Source organism: Solanum verrucosum, unplaced genomic scaffold, assembly GCF_900185275.1.
Source record: "Solanum verrucosum unplaced genomic scaffold, falcon-dt-bn FXZP01000261.1, whole genome shotgun sequence".
NCBI lineage: Eukaryota > Viridiplantae > Streptophyta > Magnoliopsida > Solanales > Solanaceae > Solanum > Solanum verrucosum.
In genome coordinates this window covers 475,807-493,311 of record NW_026019969.1, presented here as the reverse complement: position 1 = coordinate 493,311, position 17,505 = coordinate 475,807, and the positions used below count along the sequence as shown (strand labels likewise).

The 17,505-nt window shown below is 35.4% G+C and overlaps 2 protein-coding genes across 2 annotated transcripts; both read left to right on the top strand.

Annotated features, from left to right (window-relative positions):
* The first annotated feature begins 930 nt into the window (after positions 1-930).
* LOC125815993 (COP9 signalosome complex subunit 1) lies at positions 931-7,185 on the top strand. Its single transcript, XM_049495573.1, has 6 exons — positions 931-1,423; positions 3,482-3,802; positions 5,511-5,627; positions 5,728-5,813; positions 6,371-6,605; positions 6,696-7,185. The coding sequence occupies exons 1-6, from the start codon at positions 1,037-1,039 to the stop codon at positions 6,870-6,872; spliced, it is 1,323 nt and encodes a 440-aa protein (XP_049351530.1). The 5' UTR covers positions 931-1,036; the 3' UTR covers positions 6,873-7,185.
* Positions 7,186-8,032: 847 nt separating this feature from the next.
* On the top strand, positions 8,033-15,249 carry LOC125815553 (probable pectin methyltransferase QUA3). The gene is made up of 8 exons (XM_049495049.1): positions 8,033-8,539; positions 8,615-8,833; positions 9,961-10,164; positions 10,248-10,458; positions 10,543-10,804; positions 10,984-11,358; positions 11,724-11,819; positions 14,667-15,249. Exons 1-8 carry the CDS (start codon positions 8,330-8,332, stop codon positions 14,887-14,889), a joined length of 1,800 nt encoding a protein of 599 aa, XP_049351006.1. The 5' UTR covers positions 8,033-8,329; the 3' UTR covers positions 14,890-15,249.
* The last annotated feature ends 2,256 nt before the right edge of the window (positions 15,250-17,505 follow it).

Here is a 17,505-nt window from a genome sequence, read left to right as displayed (position 1 = left end):
TTAAATCACCAAAGGTAAAGTAAGATTATTGAGAAATGGTAGAGCAATGCATGTAACAATGCAAGTATACACATGATTGAGTTTGACACAGTATTCCTATCTGGCGATCAGCTGACCCAGTATTCAAATGATAAAATTTCATAAATACATAATAATAGAAGTTAAAAAAGCAGAACCCGATATATGTCATTTTCTTCGTGATCCATTGTTGACTCTTGCCAGATGACTTGCTACCTTAGAATCATACTTTAAATCACTTGAATATTTTTTCTTATTGCCCCACTTCCTCAAGAATTCAAGGATCTTGTCTCGTTTATCTTCTTCAAACCAAATATCTCTTTAAAATTGTTAGAAAAAATATTAGGAAATATAATTGAAGAAGAAGATGGCCTTGAGAGGCATGAAAAAACACTTTCTTTAAAGAGGTATTACCCATATACGGTATACATATTAGAAAAAATACAAACAAATCTCTTCAGGCTTCAGGATACAACAAAACCCTTTGTTTATACATGCAAATTTTTTTCTTAGGCTTCTTCTAGAGAATCTTTATATTTATAAAACTTAATAGATGACTTTTCATAAGAGTTATGTTCTTTCATGAACAAATGACTTTTCATAAGAGTCACGTTCTTTAATGAACGAATGACTTTTCATGACAAACATATTCTTTTTAATAAACAAATGTGTCTGTTCAATTTAAGATCTCTATATATTATAAAATATCAGATAAAGAATTGTAATATTTTGAAGGTGTATTTACGAATTTTATAAAATAAATATAAATAGAGTACTTATCCAATTTTTGTTTACTTCTTTTACCTTAACTTCTGCAAACTGGGCCATAGCAGGAAACGGGTCGAAATCTTTCAGGATGCGGGCTTTGAAGGCCCATTACTTAATAATATAAAATTCGTGAACGTCACACACGTGCAGTAACAGTTCAAGTTTTTTCTTCTCAGTGTTGCTCCCGGAAGTGGTAAAAAGACGGAGCAAAACCCTAGCTCCGATCGAACATTCGACCAATTAATATCCGATGGAACCCGACGAGGATTTAGGGCTAATAGCCGACGAGATCTACTCCAACGGCGATGAAAACACGCAGCGTCACCGGCCGATTATCAGCAGCGAGCAGCTCGATATTGAGGCGTACGCTGCCTTATACAGTGGCCGGACAAAAATCATGAGGCTTCTATTCATAGCCGATCGATGTGGCAATGTTTCAATGCAGTTGGAGGCTTTGAGAATGGCCTATGATGAGATTAAGAAAGGGGAAAACACACAATTGTTCCGTGAGGTTGTGCAGAAAATCGATGGACGTTTGGGCACTAATTATGGGTCAGACCCTGCTTGGGCTGACTCTGTGGATCGCCGGGCTGATCTGAGGAAGGAGAAGCTTGAGAGCGAACTCAACGCTTATAGGGTATCTTTCTTTGAAGAAAACTTTTATTCTGTCTAAATCTCCGTTGCTTTCATCGACACCCTTCATTGTCTGCTTAATGTTTAGAAAATTAGCTTGTTATTCCTTTGTTACAATTGTTTTCTGCACTTTTCACGTATAGGAGTCGATTTAGATAACTCTGGAAGCTAAATATGATTAGATTAATTTTTATTTTTGATATCAAAATCTCGATAATCAGAAACAACATGATATAATTATAAATTAGTAAGTTGCTGTTCATAGTTATATAGTGAAAACATTCAGGTTATATTATTGATAATTAGGAAAGGGGTTGCTAGGGAACTAGGATGGTGGTGGCTAATGTGTGTGTTGAATTTTATTCTGTGTTCTTAATCAAGGTAAATTTATGGTTTTGTCTTCGTTCTTTTAGTTCTATCTTTCTCAATTATAGCACATACTTAGGGATGTATCCATTTGGTTAGGATGAAGCAACAAACATGTTATTGATAAGATATGGAAGGGGTAAGCTTGCTGGGATAGTTTTTTCATCATGATACATTAGGCACTCAGGAGTTAGTATCTTAGTAACAGTTCCTTGTAAGTAACCATGTCTGATGTACTTTTAGTTACAACTTTGTGTCAATGAAAATTTTGACTCATAAAAAAAAATTAAACCAATTCCAATTCATTACCTAAATAGGAAAAAGAAATCAGTCATGGTTATAATTAATCTGAAATTGACACTAATAGGAGCTATTGTACCCTTATGAAACATTTTCAACTCCCAGTAGATAATGGTTAGTTACCTGCTTGACCACACCCAATTTTCCCCATCATTTTGTGCCTTCACTTGTCTGGCAAGCGTTTTTTTTAATAGGATATATTTCTACTTTAGATCAAAATTCCGAACTGCTTAGAGTGTATGCAAATGACAAAAGAAGAGGAAAAAAGAGCGAAAAACAAGGGAGGGTTAATCAAACATCTATCCTTGGAATAAGAATACATATACGTTCATTGTATTCTGTGGTATAGACAATTGAGAAAAGACTTGTATTTGTAAGTTTATAGACATGTATCCTCGTTGTGTTATGGCCTGCATTTTACGAGAAACTTCCTCTCTGACCAGTTCTTTACCTGATGTTGTTGTTTGATTCATTCGGTGCTGCACGGTTCGTTACATGTACCCTCATGATATATTTACTTTGCCTAAAGGGAAGATTAAGTGGGGATAGTCAAAGGTGCTAGCCAAGTGGGTTTCAGATTGATCAATATGGTTAGACTTTCTTGAGTGATATGGATTTTGGGGGAATTTAAAGTTCTTTTTGAAGAACTAGCTTTCTACTTTTTACCATTTTCATGGAAATACAGATTACTCCACTCTTCTTACTCCAAAGTACATTTGTTTCAGATTTATTATCAGGCCAATTGTGTTTTTGGTTTGACAAGTCCAATTTTTTAATCAACAAACACATCGTCGGGAAAAAAAGGTAAATGACATGCATGACTGGGTGTGACTCTTCTCGATGAATCCATCATCTTCCACTAAGGTTGATCAAATATCCATTCAAGATGGTATTTTCTCCTCGCCTTAATGCTAGTGGAACAAAAAAGATTTCTTATTACCGTCTACACCGGTCTCACACTTTATGGAACAGTCTAGTGTTTCATTCATTTGTTCTTTCCATTATTCCCCCTTTAACTCATAAATATGTCGGAAGTTGACCTGTTTTTTGATGAAGTAAAATTATAACTTTAATTAAGGTATCAATGAGATGCATAGTTACAAAAGGAATCAAGTAGTTGACATATTATTGACCAGGCATACTGTTATGATATTGCCGTATTAACTATTACCTGTTATGAACTTAACACATAAGAAATCCTTTTGATTAGGCTTACACTTCATCTGTTGAGCTTGAATTACTACCTTTTTCTTCATCTTGGCGCCATTGCATCCTTCCATTAGATTTCCTTTTTAGCTATTTCATTTTCATTATTTTGTTACTTTTTATATCTGGTTGTTTGACTATTAATCTAATTTTATTGCTTAAGTGGAGCTCATTTGACTTTTCTGTGTAGACAAATCTGATCAAAGAGAGCATTAGGATGGGATACAATGATTTTGGAGATTTCTACTATGCACATGGACAGCTTGGAGAGGCATTTAAGAATTATGTTCGTACACGTGATTATTGCACGACTGCCAAACACATAATCCATATGTGTTTGAATGCGATTCTGGTCAGCATTGAGATGGGCCAGTTCACACATGTTACAAGCTATGTTAGTAAGGCGGAGCAGAGTCAAGATGCTCTAGATGCTATTACAGTTGCAAAACTTCGTTGTGCTGCGGGGTTGGCTCACTTGGAGGCAAAGAAATATAAGCTTGCTGCTCGGAAGGTTTGTGCCACATTTCTGACTAATGAGGCCTATTAAGTTGTGGTTCAGTCTTGAATTGATAATAAGTGCTTTATGGTCCTTAATCTAGGTCACAGAAACAAACTTTATCTAGTTTAATGATCTTAGTTTAGTGAAGGTTGAAATGATTTTAGAAATAATCTATCCAGATTACAGTTGATCTTTAAAGACTAAAAAATACTTTACATACATAAATCACTTACAACAACAATAACAACATGCTCAGTATAGTCCACAACTGGTTTTTTTTTTTTTTTTGGGGGGTGGGGGGTGGGGGTGTACGCGGACCTTATCCTTTGTAGGATAGAGAGGTTGTTCGCAATAAACCCATTGGTCAAGAAAATCATTTTTCTGAACAGGTTTGAAAGAAATGCAAGAGTAAAAAGTTGTGATGTAAATATTGAAGAAAGAGAAGTATTGACAGTACAAATAGAAATAAAACAAAAAACAATAGTAATAAAATCACATAGTAATAATATGGGTGAGAGAACAACTAGATGCTCCAGACGAGAACCTTGCTCTTCTACTGGGATGAGAGTAAATGCTTGACTACCTACTAACGGTTTAACCTGATTCTTGATTTTCATGCTCTCTTATACTGAAAACTCGAAAATATACTGATCAAGGAGAATTGTTCTTCTACAATGTGGTGCCTAAGATTTTTGCAAGATTGCTGGACAGCTTTGTTGCTATTCATTAGAATTGTCATAACTAATTGTCTTCTGCTGTTAGATAAAGGACTTATCGTGGTTGTTTTACTTACCTATGTCATCAACAAAATATCTTGTGTTAAAGTATGGTAGTTTTTGATTGTACATCCCAAAGTATCATTATAACTTGTATTCTTAGCAGTATTATTATATTTGTGGCCATAAGAGCATGCATGAGTTAAACAAAAGACTCGCAGTTGCATCAGGCCATTAATTGGCGAATACACAATGCTATGAGAGAAGGGATGCATGGGATATGAAGCAACTATGGGTCAGCTGGGAGTACCAATGAATCAAGAAAGAAATGAATTGGTAGAAACCATGAGGAAATCCTAACTAAATGAAGGTGGTAGGAGTTATCAGGATAATTTGGGAAATATAGAGGCAGCAGAGGGAATGAAATCCAGAAAGAAAGCAGTAGAATTGGGAAGGGTACCTGTTTTCTGCTTGGATTTTATTAATGTTTTTGCTTCCTTGATTCTCTTGCACTACATTTAGGGTACTGCAAGGAAATTCAAAAACGTCTTACAGATACTCAATATCTGCCCAAGTTAATTTGCATGTTATCTTTGCTGCCTTTTGTTACTGGAATGGATTGAAGTGGCAAGCTGCTCTTGAAACAAGCAGCTGGAGAAATTTTAATCCAAAAACCAAGAAAAGGAACAACTGAACTAATGTTTTGCAAGGCAAAATGCAATAGTACGACCTTAGGCCCATCAAATGCATATCCAAATTGATGCTGTTCTTGGTAGGACAGATATAATGTGCATACGTTTTCCTTAACTAATTTCGTCTATTTGTAAATGTTAATTGATGTACTTAATCACAATTGCCTTCTATTTCGTCATTCGCTACTATCAGTTTATAGCAGATTACCATGTGTTTTGCTATTCTTTTCTTCTTACTTGATTAATTTGCACCACAGAAGGAATTATGAATCTTTTGTTTTATTTACATGACATTTCACTGGGTTGTTGCAGTTCCTGGAAGTTGGTCCAGAATTAGGTAACAACTACACTGAGGTTATTGCACCCCAAGATGTTGCTACTTATGGTGGACTCTGTGCACTTGCAAGTTTTGACCGAGCAGAACTGAAGGCAATAATACAATATTCTTGTTCCTCTTAAATGCTTTTATTGTCGCAGTTGCATAATAATTACGATGTCACTTGCTGATTCAGATGATTTTGTTTAACAGAGCAAAGTTATTGACAATATAAACTTCAGAAATTTCTTAGAGCTGGTACCCGAGATAAGGGAGCTCATTCATGATTTCTATACAAGGTAAAATTTGAATTTTGTTATGATACTTTGAATTAGATCTACTATGCAGGAAGGTCTCAGTGGACTAAACATTGGTAGATGCTATCGATCTGATGTGTGTGTTTGAAATGCCCTTTCATGTATTATATTGTCTGATGAGTTCCATATGTGACATTTTATTTGAGCAATTTGATGGTCCTGTTTTATCTTTTATCAAGTTCAACCCCCTGATAGATAGAATGGTTGTCGATAATTAGTATCGCTACTAGTTTGGGGTCGAGGCATAGTAGTTAATTGTGTAAATGAGGATGTGGCAGCTATATTTGCTGTTCCATTTATTCCTCTTGGATTAGTAGAGAAAGGAAGGATGGAACTAGGAGAAAAGAAGAGACGTAGAGGACTTATCCTGCCCATCTGTACATTGCGTGTGTATATAATTGACAAGTTCCTCTTTTCCTTCAAACTATTATTTCTTTAATCCAACTAAAATGTGTGTATGAGTTCAAAATCGAATGAACTATTGATGTCTGTAATTTTCTCACACTTCTCTTTCCTCTCGGTCTTTATCTATGATGCAGTCACTATGCTTCTTGTCTGGAGTATCTAGGGAACCTTAAAGCAAATCTATTGCTTGACATCCATTTGCATGACCATGTTGAGACACTGTATGATCAAATCCGTAGCAAAGCTTTGATACAGTATACCCACCCATTTGTCTCGGTTGATTTGAATATGATGGCTAATGCTTTCAAGACGAGTGTTGCCGGGTTGGAAAAGGAACTTGAAGCTTTGATCACTGACAACCAAATTCAGGTGAAGGACTAGTAACATGCACCTATGTATCCATCTGCTGTGTTTGGTCAATTTCAATGTATATAAATCATGATTGTTACTGTCCTGCAGGCTCGAATTGACTCGCACAACAAAATTTTGTATGCACGACATACTGATCAGAGAAATGCAACATTCCAGAAGGTGCTGCAGACAGGCAAGGAATTCGATCGGGATGTGAGATCAATGCTTTTGAGAGCAAACCTTCTCAAGCATGACTACATTGCTAGAACATCAAGGAAACATTGAAACGAAGGAGGAGGATGGTAGCAGGCAGTTTTGTTTTCCTTGATTGCGAGGTTAGGTATGCTGCATATGAAAGTTGACCAGACCATTGTCTACAGAAGTTGGTTGAGTCTTGGAAAGCCATATCTTTTGGGGGCTCGATAATTTTTTCTGGATAATAGAGGGGACTGCTGTTCATATTTATAGATTTACCAGTTGCTGAAAAAGTAAATATTTTTGCCTGATCTACTTGCTGCAACCTTTCTCGGTGATGTGTCATCAACGAATGCTAATCCATTTACTCGTTGCCATTTAGTACCTTGGTTTTTTGTTCATTTTATAAGTTAAGATGAAAGATTCAATCTAGCTAGCCTATATTGTTGATTCTTATATGTGCTGACGTATTCATCAATGGTCATTAGTCTTCGAGTTTAATCTATTTTGTATTGGTTGGTTTGGTTGATGACTCTGTTTTTCTTCACTAGTACCGTCTGTTTTATACTCCCTAGTTATCATCGTATTTTTAGTCTTTTTAAAAAAAAGTGATATCCCTGTTGGGTCCAGGCATAATTTAAACCAATACATACGGCTAAAGGATAGAAGAAAGTGTAAATAACCACCGACATTTCTGGTTTTTTTTTTTGGGGTACCATATATAAACCAGGCTTTCTTTGTACAACAAATTAATGATAGTTTACTTGTTGAGCTATTAATCGAGATATACATATCACTAATTATGGTTGAGTGATAAAACTTTGTATAAGGAACACATGCTATGCGTTCAAATTCTTTTATGTATATCTTCATAATCTACATCGATCCTTTATAAAATACTTGAAACTGTAAAAAAAGTCCATATCCCCCCCTCATGCCTTTGAAACTGAGTAACTTTAACTTTTGAAATCTACATTGATGGTACACGCTCACAGATGAATGTAATGTTTAAATTAGAATACACCAACCCTAAAGCACTAATTTCACATCTACCTTAATTAAGGTTTTAGACTTGACATCAAAGAGTTTAAGGAGTCCATCTTTAATAAGTTCAAAATTTATCGAATATCTTCATAACATTTTACTTATAACATTGAACTGTTTCTAACCATTCAATAAAAATAATAAAAGTTTATGCTAAAAAACTATCTGTAAGAGGGACAAACGTCAAATGTAATATACCTAACAAAGAAATTATGTTTGCATAGATCTCCATACTTCCTCTTTTAAATCCCTTATAAGTTTTAAATCACCAAAATGTCTGAATGTAACAAATACTAAAAAATAAAGAATAAAAATATCCTCTCTCTGCAAGCTTCTCTAAGTCACACTCACTTGAAAAAGCAAGTACAAATCTACTTCATACATATGCTTCAGATCTTCAAATCCTTATCTTCCACACTCTAATTTCTATAAATAAACATATCTATATGTGTGATTGGATCTTGAAGTTGTATTGTTAACTGCTACTGCTCAAAATACTGAAAATGGGTCACTTAAATCTACCATCATCGAAGCGAAATGTTCGACAATGGCGACTTCTTGATTTGGTTTCAGCAGCTTTCTTTGCAGCAGTCTTGATTTTCTTCCTTCTTCTCTGTACTCCTTTGGGTGATTCTTTGGCTGCTTCAGGCCGCCAGACTCTTCTCCGTTCTGCCTCTGGGGATCCACGCCAGCGTAGTCGCCTAATTGCTCAGGTAAAAATTATTTAGTACTTCAGTTCTGTTCGATCTGTTTTTTTTTTTTGTTTTGACATGGTAATTTTGGAATAGGTGGAATCAGGGAGACACAACACAGCCATTGATGCATGCTCAGCTGACTATGTGGATTATATGCCTTGTGAAGATCCGAGAATCAATAGCCAATTGAGTAGAGAGATGAATTTTTATAGGGAAAGACATTGTCCATTGCCTAAGGATACGCCTCTTTGTTTGATTCCACCGACACAAGGTTACCGCGTTCCTGTTCAATGGCCTGAGAGTTTGCACAAGGTAATGCATTTAAAAAAACTGTTCTGATCTCATAGGTTTACTTTTGGTGCTGAAAAGGGCGAATCTTTGGTTAGTTGTTATTGATCTGAAGCTAATAACCCTGCAGCCCAGAAGTTTGTGTTGAAATGTGTCGAAGAAACACTTGTATTTACTTACTTTAGGTTTCAAGATGCAGCCTTCCTAGTGAGTCTAATTGTTTTCTTTGAAATAGCACGTGGTAATACTTTGTTTGATGGATGGCAGTGATGATGGGGCTCACTAATTCTGCATGCTCTAAGTTCATGTTGAAATGTGTGACCCTTAAAAGTTTTAAGCTGTTAGGGGAGATAGTTTTGCTTATGTTAGGTTGTAACAGTTTGAGTGATTTTTGAATTCATAAGTTCCCTCAGTTTGGTTGATTTTAGTGTAGGTGATCTGGAGATAGCTACCTCGAACAATGTTTAAGTTGCCTCTAGATGTATTCCCATCTGCAGCTTATGTATGATCTAGCTTAATACTTGTATTCACACTTGTTGCTTCATTAGATGGATCCCACAATAGTTTTCTTTTAGTCTTCCTTTTTTCCTTTTAGATGAATGTGGATAGTGGCTTTTCCCTTTTCTTGGGCCTCTTTTGGTGGCAGTTCTTAGTAAGTCAGCCTCTCAATATGCACTCAAGGATGTGTCTTAGTGGCCAATGCAGTGGGTTGAGAAACATGAGGTTTCAAGTTTAAATCTCAATTGAGACAAAAACACTAGGTGATTTCTTCCTATCTGTCCTAGTCTTGGTGGATAGAGTTACTTAGTACTTGTTGCTGGTGGGAGGTGATAGGTATCTTGTGGAATTAGTCGAGGTGCACGCAAGCAGGCTGAACACCACGGTTATCAAAAAAAGAAACTCAGCCTCTCAACATGTTAAATAATACCGTTCTTATTTTTTTTAGATTCAGCCTCTCAATATGTTAAATATACAGTTCTTATTTTCTTTTAGATTCTGCTTAAATTGTTGCATTGCATATGTGATGGTGAGCCTCTCAGATGCGTTAAATGGAACCCATTCTGTTGAGGGCTGCATTGTTCACTTCTTTTTTCTTATGGAAGTTTGATGTTCCAGTGCAAGGTCACACTAATCCTTCCCTTTCTTCCCAGATTTGGCATGAGAATATGCCATATAATAAAATAGCTGACAGGAAAGGACACCAAGGATGGATGAAAAAGGAAGGGCCATATTTTATCTTTCCTGGTGGTGGAACTATGTTTCCTGATGGAGCTGAGCAGTATATCGAGAAACTTAAACAGTATATTCCGATAGCTGGTGGAGTTTTGAGGACCGCCCTTGATATGGGATGTGGGGTGCGTTGTTTTTGCTCATTTCCTTTGAATCTATAGTAATGTTCTTCGAAATCTGTGACCATAATATTTCGTTCCTGCTGCAGGTGGCTAGTTTTGGTGGCTATCTACTTTCTGAAGAGATTTTGACGCTCTCTTTTGCTCCAAGAGATTCACATAAATCACAAATACAGTTTGCCTTGGAACGAGGAATACCTGCATTTGTTGCCATGCTTGGGACACGCAGGCTTCCTTTTCCTGCCTTCTCATTTGATTTGGTTCATTGTTCACGGTGTTTGATTCCTTTTACTGCATATAGTGAGTTCTCTGAGTTCCATGGTCATTGTCAAGGTGCTTTATATATCTTGTCTGAAAACCCTGACAGAAGAGTTTGCCATGCAGATGCAACATACTTCATTGAAGTTGACCGGTTACTCCGCCCTGGAGGCCACCTTGTCATTTCTGGTCCTCCCGTGCAGTGGCCCAAGCAAGATAAGGAGTGGGCGGATCTCCAAACAGTGGCCAGATCATTGTGCTATGAGTTGATTGTTGTAGATGGAAACACTGCCATCTGGAAAAAGCCTCAAGGGGATTCATGTGTTCCTATTCAAAATGAATTTGGGCTTGAGCTGTGTGATGAATCAGTTGATCCAAGTGCTGCATGGTGATTCTTATTCATGATTTCTCTAATTGTTTTTTTTTTATTTCTCTCCTTTCATAGTCTTCAGTTACATCTTTCTGCGATCTCCAACAATTTTTTGGTGCATTCGCCTTGATAAGCATATTGTTGTTGGAAGCTTTATAAATAAATATCTCTATTTTTCTGTCTCAAATGAATTGCAGGTACTTCAAGTTGAAAAAATGTGTGACTAGGACTTCATCTTCCAAAGGAGAATTTGCCATTGGGAAAATTCCAAAATGGCCAGCGAGGCTGACAAAAGCTCCTTCTAGGGCAATTGTAACTAAAAATGGAGTGGATGTGTTTGAAGCTGACTCAAGAAGATGGGCACGGAGAGTTGCATATTATAAGAGTTCATTGAACTTGAAACTAGGAACTTCATCAGTTCGTAATGTCATGGACATGAATGCATTTTTTGGAGGATTTGCTGCAGCATTATCATCAGATCCAATCTGGGTGATGAATGTTGTTCCAGCACAAAAGCCTTTAACACTTGATGTCATTTATGACAGAGGCCTTATTGGAGTTTACCACGACTGGTGGGTCAAGAATTTTTCTATCACATATTTGATAGTCATTCTTAGAAGTATATGGTTGACTGGATTCTGGATCATTATCCCTTTTTCTAAGAAAAAAAGTCTAAATCCTTTCTGCTAGACAGCGAGTTTTATGATACGAATTCTCTTTCTTTATTCTTTATGTCTGGAAAGTTCTTTCCTTACTCAAAGGCTCATCCCCTAGTGATTTATTTATCCGAAAACTTACAGAGCCATGGAAAAATGAAACCTCCACATGATAAGTGCTGACATTAGCTTCTTGCTTCATGTTGTTCTTTCCCCAAAGGAAATGGATAGATTGGTTATTCACTTCAACTAATGAACTCCATTTACCACTCGTGTCACAGGTGTGAGCCTTTCTCAACATATCCTCGGACTTATGATCTGATTCACGTGGGTGCCATAGAATCTCTCATAAAGGATCCCGTTTCTGGCAAGATCAGGTATGTCTAATCTTCTGGATTCTTCTATACTCTTTTTTTTTAATTATCTGTAATTAGATATTTCCAATTGAACATGAAAGTTCTCACCTATTTCTAGAGAAGGCAGCTTATCTATTAATACAATGTAAAACTATATTGCGTATTAATTATTGATGAGAGAAATGATATCTTGTATGATATTTCAGTTATTTGAGCATTTAAGTGATGCAAAAACTATATTAATCCAAGTAGTTATTTCGACATGTTTTTTACAAATACTAATATAGCTGAACTATTGATCTGATTTCATTGCAAATGAATTGTATCAGTATTTTTGGGTTATGTGTGAAATTAATCTTATCTAGAAATAATTATGTACAATACCTTGGTGATAGTAATTAAGATCTAAAATAAGATCATCATATGGTTTGAATACAATCTCTTTGTCTTGAACAAGAGGTAGTGTACAATCTCTTGGAATCAATGAGACTGAGAAGAAGTTGTCTCAAAAGGAATAATCAGATCTAGTCCAAGATAAAGCACAACAGAAGTAGAAAATTTATATAGGCGAAGGTGATACCAATTAGTTGGGATTAAGTTTTAGTCATGTTATTAAGTCTACTTTAGGTCCATTATTTTTGTAGGAGCCTTTTAGTCATGTCAGAAATTGATGTGTTAGTAGAAAATACATAGAGTTTCTAGTTTTATTTTGTATAATATTGGACTAAGATGAACTTAAATGGAGTAATATGTCTGAGAATGCGTATAGCCGATTATGTTGAAATCTAGTTGTTTTATGAGTAGAATACCATTATGTTTATTTATTTATTTTGATGATGGTTGTTGCATCATGGCTATCTCTTGTGCATCTTGACAAATTCAGGGGTACCTGTTACTTCTCTCTGACATAGTTACCATTTAACTGCCTAACAAGTAACAAGGCTTAGACATACGAGAAGAAATATTTTTTTTGCCTCTGTTGAGATTGAAACGAACCCAGTCCCTTGGAAGTATACCATTATACTGTATGAGCAGGATTCAGAAACACACGTACACATCCATATAAATGTATATCTTTAAGTACTTAATAACTTAATAAATTTCTCTAAGAATCATTGACAAATGTGGTCCTGACTTGGTTCCAAAAATTATTTGATGCAATAGTTGTTCTATTCTTTTGGTCTATAGAGGGTCTCATGCCCCGAAATCTATTTTTAAGCTTTGTACTTAGATTTTGTGGCCTATATAAAAACCATGAAGCCTTGTGTAAAATCATTTTGGAATACCAATCAAAAAAATGTAAAATCATTTTGGAATTGAGTAATATTTTTATATAAAAGCTATGTGCTTTAATTTACTTTTTTCGAGAGAGCTTGTTTCCTCTCATGAAGTAAGTGGGTGAATACCTGAGAATTGCCAACCAAGATATCCTCTTTTCCGGCTATCATATAATAATGGGGTTCCTAACCTCGCCAACATTGGCACACCCTCAACGTTTAGGCATCAATACATGGGAATAGCCAACTTTGAGAACCAAAGAACTTTGAGAAAGATGATGTAGTCGATGTCTTGATCTCCTTGTGAAATTTCCAAGATGTTATGGAATTTTCAAGATGCCTCCAGAGAAAATATGTAGCCCCTTTATTTTATGCATGCATGGATTAGGGTTTTAGGGTAGCCTCCAATTAATCTGGTTTTACTAACCCAAAATGTCCATGGCAGCCTCTTTTAGGCTATCATGTCATAGTAGTTTCCTGAACTCATCAACATTGCCCCCACTCCCAATGTTTAGATATCAATATTTTAACTATTGAACATCAGTAAATCTTGAGGACTTGAATACCAGTATGCTCTGATAATACTTTCTGTTACAACTTCTGGGTTGAGATTTTGGAAACAAATTGCTGCATTGGTTCATTTGCATGTAGACATTGCATGAAGCATGATAGTTATTTGTGTACACATTGAATTTCATCTTCTATCGTTATTGGATCAGTATTCGACATAAAGTTCTGCAACCATTCATCTTGTATCTGGTTTCAGTGACGAATAATGCTTTACTATTTGCACTTGCTGAGATTTTGGGAAATAACCATCATTTGAATTCACCTTATGTATTATAGCTAACTATCCACTGATACCAACCAGTGGATGTTGTGTTGTAACCTCCCTTGTAAACCTGTCAGCCAAAAACTTGTGGTTTCCTTGAACAAATTTCAAGTCAAGAGCAGAGCACTTTTTCTAGTGGAATATAGACTCTATCTTCTTTTTCTAGAGATGAATTTCTTCTCTGATGGTATTTTTTTAATTTTCAAACAACCTTAATAAAGTTAGGTGAACAGTAGAATCACAAGTACACTCATGATCTGAATTTTGAGAGCAGTATATTTCTTCGTTGATTAATTTATCAAGGTTAAACATTAATGCATCTTTTTTCTCCTCCCTAGACATAACTGTTGTAGAATGCTCCTTGCCTCTAAGATATAATTGATCTGCATGGAGATGATGCAGTAAACTTAATACCTTGTTAGTTTTTGAAAAGGTTAAATAGAAATGTATTCTTATTCCTAAGGGTCATTCAGCATGTAAGGAGTTAGCAATAAGAGAAGGGGTTTGAAATCTAAAAATTGTAATTGGCCATGCTTTTCTCTGCCAGTTAAATTGATGTTAGACTTGTTTATAGGGAATAATTCTTTCTCAGCCCTCTTAGTCATGAGATAGACAAAGAGCTGGAATTATACCAAAAAAAGAGATGTAAGGCTGTGCTAGGTTTCATTGACGGGCATGCATGATACACCAAATTTAGCGAAAGTTTTGAACCAAGCCCCTTAGTTGCAAAGTGATTGAACCATTTATACATTCTTCCAGGTGCAGCCTTGTGGATTTGATGGTGGAAATTGATAGAATTCTTCGACCTGAAGGAACTGTTATAATTCGGGATTCTCCTGAAGTGATAGACAAAGTAGAGCGTATTGCTCCTGCTGTAAGATGGACGGCAAGTATTCATGAGAAAGAACCTGAATCACATGGAAGGGAGAAAATCTTGGTAGCCACGAAGAATTTTTGGAAGCTACCTTCTGCATCCTACTGATTGATCCTTTTGTTTTTGTAATGTAGGTATATCCTTTTTGTCTCATTATTAAGTCCCAATAACTAGTTTCAAATGATGCATCTATTCTACTTCTTTCTTGTCTCTTCAATTAGCTTATGTAGAATTAAATGGAAGTGTACAAGGATGAGGGAAAACTGTAAATTCTTTTTTATAGTATCACTGTTACAAACTCTCCGAACTTCTTTGGTATTAGAAAAAGACCAGCCAGGTGGCTTCTTGTTTACCAGACTCAAGTTGGCAAAAGTTACATGGTATGAAGTGGCAATAACTAGTTGCTGCATCATATTTATAATATATTTTTAGGGCAATGACATTGGCTTCTCATTTCTTGCTTGACTATGTTCAATCCTTCCATTTCCTTATTTCTTTTGTTTCTTTTACATCATATGTGGACACCTCTGTGTGCATAGGAACTTTGTTTACTTGCATATGTATTTTATCTCCAAAAACTTGAATGTTTTTGAATAGTCGTTTTAGAAGAGTAAACTGCATTGTTTGTGTCTATTCCTCATCCTGTTAAATCTCAACATCATGCAGTCCATACACAATGCAGGGAGCTGAAAAATTCCAGTAAATCATATATTTAGCAATTTTCACCAAATTCCAAACTTTCAAGCATCTCTGGTACACATCTGTGCCTGGCAAGCTTGTGTGCACCTTGATTATTCATTTGGTACCAATTACCTTCCACTAGCACAAGTACCAAGTAATTTACCAAACGTCTTTTTTTTGTCTCTATAGAGATATGAACCTTTTGTATTTTCATGGCTTTAACTAATTTCATTGACCGTTATGCCACACACTTGGGTACTGTTTTCGGCTTCCTTTTCACACAGAACATCTGCTGCACATAATGAGGCCCCTTTTCTGCAAGTTCAACTGAGTTGGGCATGTTCAGTCAAACAAAATCACCCACCTTACAGGGGCTTTTCTCATCCTGTTGTTCTTCACATGAATGAATAACCTTTATTAGGCTCTTACCTGATCTAAGTTTATTGTCTGTGTGCATTCCTCATTATTGGCAGTTATTGTCAACAAACTTAGGAGCCAACATGTCATGTTTGCTGCTTTTACTGTAACCCGCTGAATGAAAGCTGATTAACATAGTAATTTCACCCACTTAGTATAGATATCGAGTAACTTTGTTCATCATGAGGTACCTTTTTTCATGTTAAAGAAAATTCTTGGGTGTCAGAAAGGTGATGATTGTTGATACAGTTGCATGTGATTCAACAAAGTTGTTCTGGCTGGCACAGAGTAAAAAGAGTTTGAAATAGTGCCTTTCAAGAGTGGTCCCAAAAGTATAAAATTGATCACGGGTTACACTCATGCGTTTTGTTTGCTCCTAAAGCTCCTGCACTGTCCATTGGCTCCTCATTTCATCTGGTGTCTTTCAATTATAATGGGTTTTTTTTGGCTCCACTATCTTTTTACTTGTTTTATTTTAGGGAATATTTGCTTAATCGTGACGTTCCAAGCACATGAAAGAAACTAAAAAAATATATAAATGAATACTTAATTAAGTTGAATCTAACTTTTATTTTTCATAAAATAGTGATCAAGGTGTTTAAATCCTACTCCCTTGTACACTTTTAATTGTCATGTTCCATTTTTCGAAAGTCAATTTGACTAATTTTCAAAGTTAAATTAGATTACATTAATTCAATATTTTAAACAAAAAATTTAAATATTCAAAAACTATACGAAAAGTACTATAAATTCCAATTTTCTGCATATTGATATGATGAAAAAATACATCGTAAAATATTAGTCAAAATTATTTTTGTTTGACTCTAAAAAGGAAACTATGATAATTATAAGTGGACGGAGATAGTAATAGAGACAACATTTTAATTCATTTCTTGTCATTTGCTAAAGTCCCGAGGGACAAGGTAACTCGATGCCTATGTAGGTAGAAGATTGCAGATACATAGTTGAAATGTAAGTAAGCAGGTTGACCTGAATACTATCATTTTATACATATATATGAGAGAAAGAAAGAACTATATGATTACATAATATACTAACATAGTCTAAATTCTGAATAATCGATATCTGCCAAACCTTTGGATAGTACCAAACAAACATAAGGGAACGCAATAACAACAGCAATTTAGTTTCTATCAATAGGATCTAGAAAAAATAGAATATATGTAAATTTTACCTTACATGAATATATGATGGCCCAAATTTATAATAGCCCAAGGAAAAAAGAAGACTAACACAAGACTTGCAAAATCCAACCAACCAAAAAAAAAAAAGGAGGCCGGAACACCTTAGCAACAAAAAAAAATAAAAAATATTGACAAATTCTTGTGGAGTCTAAATATGAGATTTAAAAAAAATCAATTGTTGATGCTCAAATAGTCAAAATTTCTTCTCTATTGACTGTGAACATCATAATAGCAGATATAGTCATGATTCAAATAGGTCTGATGACTCAGATCCACATACTTTTCCTTTGTACGATTTCAAATGAATTTGGTTTGTATAATAGAAAATTGAAATATCCAAGGATTCAAAAATGACTTTTCATGATTAATGAATTTCAATATTGTTTTGTCAAATAAAAATTCGACACACACTAGTACACCA

What these genes read in the sequence shown, in the direction of transcription:
- LOC125815993 (XM_049495573.1), top strand. Translation starts at nt 1,037, where the DNA reads ATGGAACCCGACGAGGATTTAGGGCTAATAGCCGACGAGATCTACTCC. An exon ending in GCGAACTCAACGCTTATAGG is followed by an intron (nt 1,424 to 3,481) that starts GTATCTTTCTTT and finishes TTTTCTGTGTAG; the next exon opens with ACAAATCTGATCAAAGAGAG. An exon ending in TTGACCGAGCAGAACTGAAG is followed by an intron (nt 5,628 to 5,727) that starts GCAATAATACAA and finishes TTTGTTTAACAG; the next exon opens with AGCAAAGTTATTGACAATAT.
- LOC125815553 (XM_049495049.1), top strand. Translation starts at nt 8,330, where the DNA reads ATGGGTCACTTAAATCTACCATCATCGAAGCGAAATGTTCGACAATGG. An exon ending in GTAGTCGCCTAATTGCTCAG is followed by an intron (nt 8,540 to 8,614) that starts GTAAAAATTATT and finishes ATTTTGGAATAG; the next exon opens with GTGGAATCAGGGAGACACAA. An exon ending in GTTGATCCAAGTGCTGCATG is followed by an intron (nt 10,805 to 10,983) that starts GTGATTCTTATT and finishes AATGAATTGCAG; the next exon opens with GTACTTCAAGTTGAAAAAAT.